The sequence below is a fragment of the Thermobia domestica genome, chromosome 13 (genome assembly GCF_964235325.1).
Source record: "Thermobia domestica chromosome 13, izTheDome1.hap1.1, whole genome shotgun sequence".
NCBI classification, from domain to species: Eukaryota; Metazoa; Arthropoda; class Insecta; order Zygentoma; family Lepismatidae; genus Thermobia; species Thermobia domestica.
The window spans coordinates 192740629-192751761 of NC_137466.1; the positions used below are offsets into that span (position 1 = coordinate 192740629).

The 11133-nt window shown below is 31.1% G+C and overlaps 1 protein-coding gene across 6 annotated transcripts in view; it reads left to right on the forward strand.

The window, feature by feature from the left end:
- Positions 1-6581, forward strand: part of LOC145668895 (solute carrier family 2, facilitated glucose transporter member 1-like) — a 206793-nt gene extending 200212 nt beyond the window's left edge. For all 6 annotated transcript variants that reach the window (XM_081737160.1, XM_081737161.1, XM_081737162.1 and 3 more), the window contains 3 exons: positions 774-986; positions 2647-2850; positions 5552-6581. In XM_081737160.1, the coding sequence (XP_081593286.1) occupies positions 774-986; positions 2647-2850; positions 5552-5695 (561 nt within the window). In that variant the 3' untranslated portion in view covers positions 5696-6581. The remainder of the gene's footprint in view (positions 1-773; positions 987-2646; positions 2851-5551) is intronic.
- Positions 6582-11133: the final 4552 nt, after the last annotated feature.

The following is an 11133-nucleotide window of genomic DNA, read 5'->3' on the forward strand; positions in this document are numbered from 1 at the left end:
CTTGAAATCAACCAATCAGCCAATAGCATATTCTTTATTACAGTAAATTAATTACGAATGTTGCCAAGTATTACTATTCAATGTTAATTTTTCTAATTACTATTTCTTTCTTTAAGTGTATAAATAAGTAATTTACACCTGTTTGGATTTTAATATCCGTAGTATCGATGGTCTTACAAATAATAATAATAATAATAATAATACATATTTTCCAGTCAAGGCAGAGTAAATATAATATTTTGGGATTTGAGTAGCATCGACTGTATAATTTTTGGTTCGAGAAAACACAAAACGTGACACCAGCATGTATGCTTTGAATTATACAAATATTTTATGCAACTCTTAAACGATTGACCTAATATAAAGCATACATAAACATTTTTTTTGTATCCTACAAGACATATTACTTGAAAAGAAACAGACTCCTACATGAACTCATGACGTAAAATAACGGGTACTTCCGGATGACGTTGGAAAGTTGAAATGTGGCATGATTGTTGTTTTTTTTTTTTTCGGGACTAACACACAGGAAAATTGCCAAGAGTGAATATTTTTAATTTTTAGGATGTCTAAAGGGGGGATGAAGAAATTCCCAGTGGGTCTTTTTTTTTCTTTTTTTTTACCTATAATCTCATATTTTAGGTACTTGGAATTGGAATAAAAACTTGAAATTCGGTATACTTGGATGTTTTCTATAGGATTATTCAACAAAATCACTAAAAAAAAAAAAAAAAACTGTAATAATTTACTATATATTGTTTTATTTTCTTCAGGTAATTTTCTTTTCAACCAAAATCTTCCAAGTGGCTAAACTTGATGACGCAACGGCCCAGTACGCTACGCTTGGAATGGGAATCATGAATGTTATAATGACTTTGGTGTCTCTGGTTCTTGTAGAGAAGGCCGGAAGGAAAACGCTGTTGCTTGTTGGTTTTACTGGAATGATGATCGACACGTTTCTTCTGACCATTTGCTTGGCATATACGGTATATGAGATTTTTTTTTTCCTTTAAGAATATCTTATTTTAAAGTAAACCGAGTAAGATAATTATCTAAAGTAAATATAATTTATTAGCACTATACGTTCTCTACATGACATACATATATATATATATATATCTTGTCTTCTTCCTTACATTATTCAACAATAAAGTTTGTATTTATTATGGTACAGGTGCCTTAAAAGTGCGACTAAGGAGCTTTATAGAACATACAGGGTAATTACAAACGAACAGGACAACTTTGCTAATCCATCACAAAGAAACGATTCATTGCAGAAAAGTGCACGAGAGACGAGAGGCCAAGTTTATATACAGTAATTTTTACGCTTGGTGAGGCGTTGTAGTTGAAAAAAAGAGAACAATCAAGAGAGTGGCGTATGCTGTGTTGGAATTAACCAGGTTAAATTTAATTACAACGGTGGTGCAAAGGAATTCCTGTACGTGTTTAAAAGATCCACCAAGTCGAAATATCTATCATTGGTATCATCAGTATCATCTTTCGAGATCCGCCATTTCTGGAGTGAGCATCTGCTTAACTGCTGGATTGGTCATACTACTGACATTGATAAAGCATATAGCAATAATAGGCCCAAAATTAAAATTTTATATATATATATATAAGAAACCTCACTAGTCGTAGGACCTTCCAAAAGGCAGAATACTTAATAATAATAATAATAATTATTGTTATTATTACTGCTATCGAATCCATAGATGCTGACACAATGGCCCATGTATGGCAAGTATGTATTGTTTGACGATGCCGTGACATACAACTTCTGTATTAGATTGTTTTATTTCTTGTAGTGTACGTAATCTTAAAAATAGTTTTCCCCTGCTAAATGCACGAATTTGTTCCATTAATTTATAATTGCTCTGTACTTGAAATGACCACTATCTCGTGGATTTATTCACACTTAATGATAGAAGGGCCAATTTGTGAACAAGTGTAACTGATTGTAGCTACCAGATTATACACTAGTATAAACTGTCTTTACTGTGATTCCTTCACAGTTAGAACGTCTTCCGATTTCTAAAGATTTTCATAGGAATTATAGTTTGATTGCAAAGCCATGCTGTGGAAGAAAATACTGAAAGTAAAAAGTAAACAAATATAATAAAATAAGTAGAGTTATGGTGCTCACAATCTTTTTTTCTGTATTTAATCATCTTAATACTTTTTAACCAAAGTTTTCAAAGAGCTTTAGATCTATGCAGTGTTTTGGTTATTAAAAATAGTTGATCAATTGGTACAATTTGCTCAAAAAATTTTGAAATGTTCCCATTATTTTTAAAATAATTTTAATACATATACATAAGAACATGATTTAAAAAAAAAAAAATATGAAGTATTTTAGACCAAGAAAAAAAACAACAACCTTGAGTTTTGTCTTCTGAAGGTTACAAAATAATAAACACAGGATTGCTGAAAAGTTAAGGAAAATCCAGTGTTTTGCTTGTGTAATGAATATCATGAATATGACGAAAATTTACTATTCCTTCAACTCTTATACATTAGTTATGGGAAAACCTACTTATTTTGTACATAAAAGTAAGAGTATCTTTGAAAGTGATAATCAAAGATTATAATAAGTTTATAATAACATGCCTTTTGTTATTATGACCAACTAACTTGTTATTACAGGAGCATGCCATGTGGGTGTCCTACTTTAGCATCTTCCTTGTCATCTTCTTCGTTGTGATGTTCGCCACTGGGCCTGGCTCTATCCCATGGTTCCTTGTCAGTGAACTCTTCAGCCAATCAGCAAGGCCGGCAGCTACCAGCATTGCAGTTGCAGTTAACTGGACCGCCAACTTCATCGTTGGTTTGGGATTTTTGCCTCTTCAGGTAAGAAAATGTGATTTTATCCATTCAAAGTTTCGTCTTAAGTTTGAATTTGGAGCACTTCATTCATTCTTTCGTAAGCTTTGGAGATCATAATGAAAGAAATATCTTTAGTGTACTTCCTTGTTTTCATAATTAAATAAATAAAATCCAAAACAATTAGCTTTATGTGCTAAATATACAATTTTGGTTTGATTTGAGTGTAGCAAACCTTTCAGCAGCGAGGCTGTATGAAACGTGGGATCCGGACCTTATAAACTGCCATCGGGAATCGAACCCGAGTCTTCCACGCCAAAGTCGCGTACTCTATCCACGTAGTCACGAGGAGGCTCTGAAGATGGAAGTGTTCAGCTACTGAATTGAATTAACGTAACTGCAGTAATTTCTTCTTTATGATAGAAGACAATTGTGATAGTCAAAAACATTCACGAAATGATTTGTAATGTTCTCAGTGTTATTCTTAACATAACTGAGCAATCGACAACAGAATATAGCTTTTTGTTCATAATTTTAGAACGAGTAAGTTCAGTTTGATCATTTCTTTTGCGACAGATACATTGATTTGCCGGTGATTATACTAGTTAATATGTTTTCTGTTGTAGCTCCATAGTTATTGGCAATAAGCTTAGTGTTTTACAGAGCTTACAGAGTAGGGACAGATGTATGTACAGTATTTTTCAATTACTTTAGAATAGTTTATTTAAAGGTAATAAATATATGAAATATTTCGTATTGTTGTTATACAATATACTATTTGGTTATTTATTAGTAGTTTCATCATATTTATCTATAAATAAAAAAGTATTCAAATTTCTAGACAAAAATTTTATATATATATATATATTTGGTAGTATTTAAATCTACTGTTATTTGACTGTTTATTTACATAAGGAACTTTTAGATATAGCCTGCAAGGCCAATGTACGCTGGAGTAATTAATGATCATAAAAGAATACGCATTCTTTCAACAGCAATGCAAGTGTAAAACAATCGGCCAAGGTCATACATTTAAAAGTTTCATTTTCGGTATTCAGCTGGTAAAACTAAGGAGGGGGAAGGGGAGGGGAGACTGGAAATCTTGTTAGGATCACTGGTCGTCGGATTCAAACCTACTGGATCTCACAATTGCGAGCCAAGAATACTTTTGTTGTATCAATAACACAAAATAAGACACATGATAGAATTAATACACAATTTCGTTACATAAACAGAATAGTGGTCGAACAGTTACCGTAACTGCCTTTGGTGAGCCTCCTCATTATAAATTAATAAAATCTCTATGTAAATTAATTAATACAAAATCACTCTGAAAGTTAAATTCATTACATAGGTTCATTGGGGAGGAAGCAAAATTTGATTGAAAGAATCAAAATGTTGTCCAAATATAAGGATCGAAAGTGAAACTCGGTCTATCTAACTATCTCAAAGATAAGAAAGAACAGACAACGGAGAAGGGTGCCGCTTCGGTTCATTGAAGCTCTAATGAATATTTTCTATTTTGTTCACTATTTAAATTTAAAGGAAGTGAACTCCGTCTAAGACAGACAGTAATAAAACATAATGTGATGACCACATATCATCTAACGCGTTAACTGCCGCAGATGGCGGCCCCAAAATATAAAATTTACGGAGAAATGAACAGAATCAGACAAAATATGATAACAAGAGTAACAAACGTTAGAAAGATCATCACTGTATGGTGATTAATAAGGGAGAAAACGTAAAGTTAAATTGTGGACTGTATGTGTTCGCGGATTGATGCGATATTAGGTGAGGTGGCAGTAAAGCATAATCTGTCAGTTGCAACTCTATCAATCACGACTCTGGAACTCACTAAAGAAATAATAAACACTAAGCAGTTAGTGTCTGATGAAGACAACGTTACGTTGTCGAAACTGTTACACTGGAATTTAGTTTTTAATAAACAAGTGTATATACTCTGGTCAGAAGTGTTTATTAAATCTGTCAGTGTTTCAAACCCACCGTGTTTTAACTAACTTAGGATATGTATGTTGCTGTATTATCATGGGGGTCAAGGTGGAACAAAACGAGCTCTGCGGGGCTTCTACCCTCTTCGCTCGCTGACGCTCAGCTGTTTCGTGACGAAGTAAATCACTTTTTTTTTTAAATCAAAAAGTTGTGTGCAAAGTGGACTAAATACCACGTGACATTACGTCACGCTCGGGTGCTGCAACTTCAATCTAAATTTAACCTCACCCCTTGGAAAGACATGATATATAATCGGCCGTCTTGTTTTAGTCATTAATAAGTAGTGTATTGTTTGCAACATTTAACAATTCCAAGGTACCCATTTTGCGCAGTATCTAATACTATATTGATATATACGGATGTAGAAAAGAAGAAAAGAAGCATGAAAATAAGAAATATTTGTGAGTAATAGTGAAGGCCAGAAATGAAACAGAGGTAATTGTAGGTAAGATATATGAAAGTACGAACAGGTAAGTTGTAATACAACGTTGAAAACCGATTCATGTGGGTTTTATCCGGGACCGCCATCTGTGGCAGTTTAGCCCATCTAACTATAAGTTATCTGGCTATTCTGAATTTTCTGTGCTATCATGGAAAAGAAATAAAGTAGAATTTTGTCACAAAAGAACTGCATATACAATTTTAAATATTCTCCAACTCTTCTACCTTGAATTATATCAAATATTTATAATGTTCATATCTTTCTTTATCGCAGGAAGCTCTTGGAGGATACGTATTCATCATCTTCACCGTTTTGTTGGCTGTGTTCATCGTGTTTGTTTACAAAAAGGTTCCAGAAACAAAGAACAAAACAATGGAAGAAATCAGTGCCATGTTTAGACAACGATCATATCAATGAGAAGATCGTAATTTTTAGTAGAGAAGAATGAGACTGTTAATATTATTTTGTTTGTTGTAAATGTGTTTTCTTTTTTTAATCAACTGATTTGATGACGCAAAAGCAAAGAGTCATCATTGTGACACGTAGTACTTCGTCGTTGCACAACAAAAACAATAAGCTCGAAAAGAAAGACGACCATATCACACTATTATGTGTGAGGCTTCTTGTCACAATACGGCTTTAGTTATATTCAAATTGTAACACTGTTATTTTAAAATAACTGTTATGGCTCTAAATAAGAAAAAAAAAAGGGACAAATCTAATCGTTAATTTTATATGAGGTCATTAGTGTTTAGAGCTTTTTTTTTTTTTTTTTTAATACGAAAACTCAAGTAAAATAGTAGCAAGAACACTTGGGAATACATCATTCTAATACGAGACAGTTTACTAATAGATGTTGTTCTTTATAAAATTAGGAAATGTTTTAATTTATTGTTTTCTGTCATTAAATCAGGTTAATATGTTGAAAAATACATATTTACTTTGTATATTTTCAATTTGGGAGGTTAATAGTTCCTAAATTGATAGTTATTAATCATCTACATCCAAGGGCGCCAATCTTTTATGTTGCAGAGGGGGACCAAGAGCTTTTCGGTAATTGAGCTGTGAGGTCATCAGTGTACAACTGACCGTGTCTTAGCATGCCCTCTTTTATGGCGTCCATTACCTATGTCTCCGGTTTATTTTAATATATTTTTTTTTCGAAATAAGCAGTGGCGTAGCATTAATTACAAAGCAGCAGAGATGTCAGATCTTCTGTTCTTTTTTTCCAACATAGAACAGAGGTTTATTTTATACGCCACTGAATCTGAGTTATTGCACTCGAAAGGATTTTTTTTTTTTTTTTTAAATATAAAAATACTCATAGGAAGTGCATACTATTAATACTGAAACTAGTTTAAGATTTATACTGACTAAACTGTTGCGGTAAAAGATCATTATATTAGTGACTGTTCGAGTAGCTTGATTTTAAAATAAAACAATACTGTATTTCTTTCATTTAGTAAAAGGTTAGTGAACAATTTTAAGTGTGAATGAAGAAAATCATTCCTATTAATAATAATGCTGATTTTTTTTAAAAATAGTATATATTTAAAAGGCACAAAATATTTATTTTAGATTATAAAAATTAAGCATAATATGTTTTCTTTTTTTAAAAAAAAATACGTACGTAGATATTAACTGATAATTGTACAAAGTTGAGCAGCCCTTTCCCAACTACGTATATTTAGGATGAATTTGAAATCTGCTTACTGTTTCACATGAAACTGAAGGCATTCAATACGCTATTTGTTCAAGGAACATTTATAGGGGGTAGTGCAAAGGCGATATTTTTGTTATGTTCATCATCCAGCAATGATTTTGAGTTATTCACGGACAGCAGAAAAAAATTAATAACTTCGCGTCCAAGTAAGTATCGCCTGTGTATAATTTAATCATTGATTAGCGATGCTTCATCGCCACTAAGGAAAAATCACACATTTAGTTCATGCACTGAATATTGTTAGGCGTACTATGAGTTCCTTGTAATGCCAAGAGAAAAGGGCTGCAATTGTTTTTATCTGGAAAACCAGCAATAGGTAAACAGTCAAAGCTGAACTGTTATTTCTAACAGAACTACGGAACTATTTAAAAAAAGCAAACACTGCTCAATAAAGTAAACACAAGTTGGAGTATTCTCATTAACTTAATAATGTTATGCTACTAGTCATTCAAGATTATTTCTCTGTACTTTTTATGTCTTTGAAATTATTACGTGCAGAAAACAGGAGGAGGTGGAATAACTATGATATAGTTACATGTTAATATGGAATATACATACATATACATATATTATCTATTACATGTATGGTTATTGTTGTATGATAACCATGTTATTTGTTCAATCATGTTTGTAATTTGTCAATACCAGCTTCAGTGTTGTGTGGATAAGAAAGAATTTATGTACAAAATGTCTCAATGAGGAAAGAATTATGTTTCAACGTGAACAGATCATATTTTGTTGGAAATTTTAACTTGTTGTGATTTTTGTAAACGGTATTATCAAGTGAACCATTTGACGATTTTAATAATGTGACTTCCGTTCCGTACTTTCTTTGCGCTTATAATTTATTACATGATAACATTTTAAAATAACAATGGTAAATTAGAATTCTTAATTTGGTTTACGTATTGAAAAGAAATATCGATCCTTTGTTTGCACAGTATGCTGAAATCTTATTGTTACGAAAACTTAATTTAAAAAGTCCTATATTAATATTTATACAGAGAAATGTAAAAAAGGTAGATAATGCATTTAGTAGTTGCATTGTACAGTCGCCAGCAAAAAGAATCTTAAGTAATTTCTTTTCTCAAAAATTATAAGTCGGTTTCTGTAAGAAGTTAATGTTTAATATAACTTGGGAGGAAATCATGTCCTCCTTTAAGTTGCACAAATGTAAATTGTTTTACATTTCTCATGCAATTACTAATGCAAGAAAAGGCATGGGAGTAGATCTAATTGTCCTTTTATGTGAGTTTATCAGTGTTTAAAAATATTTTACAATAGAAAATATAACACAGAAAGATTAGCAGTAGTCAATGATCTTAGCACATTTTGCTGATGACTGTACAATGAAACAAAATTACATAGTTAAAATATAAGGTTTATATGATACCATTTAAATACAAATTGTACAGAATATTAATTATTGGTACTTTTTCTCTTATGTCCTCCCTAATTACGCAAATTCCTTTATTATAGCAATGATAAAACAGTTTGATTTTACACTGTTATATTAACAATTTAAAATATCCGTAACTAGTTATAATGAAAACATGATCAGTAAAGATATTTGTTAACAAATGTGTACATTAGCATTGTTTACTTCAATGTTGTGTTGTCAAAAATCGAATAATTCTCAGTTCTTACTTACTTACTTGTTATGTACCGTAACATTATTGTTTTGATTATTATTAAAGTAAATAACTGTTTTCTTTCCATCTATGATAATATATTGTGTTGGAACGCAATAGCAATAATATGTGAACAGTGACATGGAAAAAGGACAATAGAGCCAACCTGAGATATACGTTTAAAAAAAAAAAAAAACTATTTTTTCTCTTTTTTCTTTTAAAAATATCAGTATTAAATTTTCTACTTCCTTATTCAGTATTGAGAAATCAAAGATATTTTGTACGTATTCCAAGGAGTTTTATTATTATTATTATTATAGCGAGATAAAAAGGATGAAATTAATTCTTTCTAGGCGATATTCAGTGATAGATACACAAAATGGATTAATACTTGTTGATAACTTTATTTTTCGAGACCTTTTTAACTGATAGTTATTACTAAGAAGTTATTACCAGGGTATATGTGTGTACTTTCTAAACAATGTAATAAGATGGTGATAGGACATTCGAAAAATACATTCATTGCCTCTTTGAGGAAGTAATACATCTACGAAATCTCGCTGTAGTAAGAATGGCTTGATTCATTTTGTACACATTCTGATCTTTGTATTAAATGAGGGTAAAAACATTTAAACATAATCCAATTTATGATTATTCTAGTTTCTATGAACTCTTTTAACTTAACATATACCCTGGTGCAAACAAACAAACAAAAAAAGTTCTCAAGGTAAAAAGTGCAATATTCATGTCTATTATCATATATTAACAGTGATGTATTTTTCATACCTTATATATTCACATTTTGTCCTGTTCCAGCAGAATGAAATTAGGAGTTATATATTTAAAATAAATGTATGACGACTTAATTTAATCATGCATCATAAGTGACACATACAAATTTAACGTCTGGCAATTTTTATAGCAGTCACCATAATTTATATTATTTGTTAAATATAGATAAATTGTAGTTCAACTTCGGACCATTAATATTTTTAGGCTTGTTACAGTAACACTTGTTAGTACGTAAAATTTGAAGTAATGTTGATAAATGTCATGATTTCTTGACTTGTTAAATAATTTAACGATAAGTTAATGTTTACTGATCGTTAGAGTCTTTCTATTTCAAGTATGTCCCTGCTGGCGATTTTTTTTTTTTCATACCTCCCTCGAAGAGGAGGAACAAGTTACTGTGGCCAAGATTATTCAGTGGTTGGATGCGGACAGGGTTGCCACATTGAATTACTTCACGGACTTCGCTGTGTACTGTCTTGTTACTGATTCTAAGTAACCTACGATCTTCACTCGTCGAAACCAAACGACAGGATGACAAATTGGCAACACAGCCGAGGCAATTCATTTCTTTCCCCAAAGCAAATGGAAGATTTTTTTACGTAAGAGAGATGGCGGAATTGGGCCGAAGTATGTTTCACTTATTTTCCGAGGGCACACTTGAAATAGAAAAGATCTAGTAAACAGCATAAATGAATCTTACAGAATTGTTCTGTGACTGTTTGTGTCATCATTTCCTTCAATATTTTCTTTTGGATTTCACACAATATTAAACAATTACTCCCCCCCCCCTGTTTTGGACTTACTTATTCTAATTAATACTCTCTTTGAAGGAATGAAACAAACATTAAGACATTTTAGATTTTCAGTTTTTTTAAAAAATTCCAGTTTCCATCGACTCCTTTAATTTAAAATTTTACCTTGATGTAAACGAAAATATTCTCAAGGAAAAGAAATGCAATATTGTGTCCATTATTATTTGATATTAAAAGCGCTATCTTTTCGTAACTCATATATTCACATTTAGTCCTGTTCGAATTTGAAGTTTAAACTTGTTTTCATTTGAGATTTATAAACATAATACAAATTCATGAAATAGCAATTTTGCTTGGTTAACTCAAATTGCGAAATCATACCTTTTAAAGTGTTACAAAATTAGAGAAAACAGTTTTACTTTGTTTTGAGTGATAAAATTATATACACAATGAACTCAACATAGTGATTACCAGTATCTTTTCCTCATGAGGTAATTAAGTACATTTGTGAGAAAAGAATTAAAAAAAAAAAAAAATATTTATCTCATCTCGTCTTCTTCTTCTTTTTAACATTAACAGTCCCAGTACACGTAACGAATATTAATATCCGCCCTTATTTGTGAACATTTACACGTAACAAATGTTAATATCCGCCCTTATTTGTAAATATTTTCATTTTCGTAATAACTCATAACCGAAAAATTAACAATACGCTTTCCAACAATTCGCTAAAATATTACAGATATATTAATTAAATACTCTTTCATTTAAATTGACATTTAATTAAAAATTTAAAAAAAAAAATGGAGGAGAAATGAATCTCATAACGTTATAAAATTATATTTTAATGTTTTAAATCGGAACTAATTTGGCCAAACTTTATATAAGAACTCTACTCCATCCGGAATATAATTTAAAATAGTAATCACCGCAATGCTTGAAAAAGCACTACTGAAA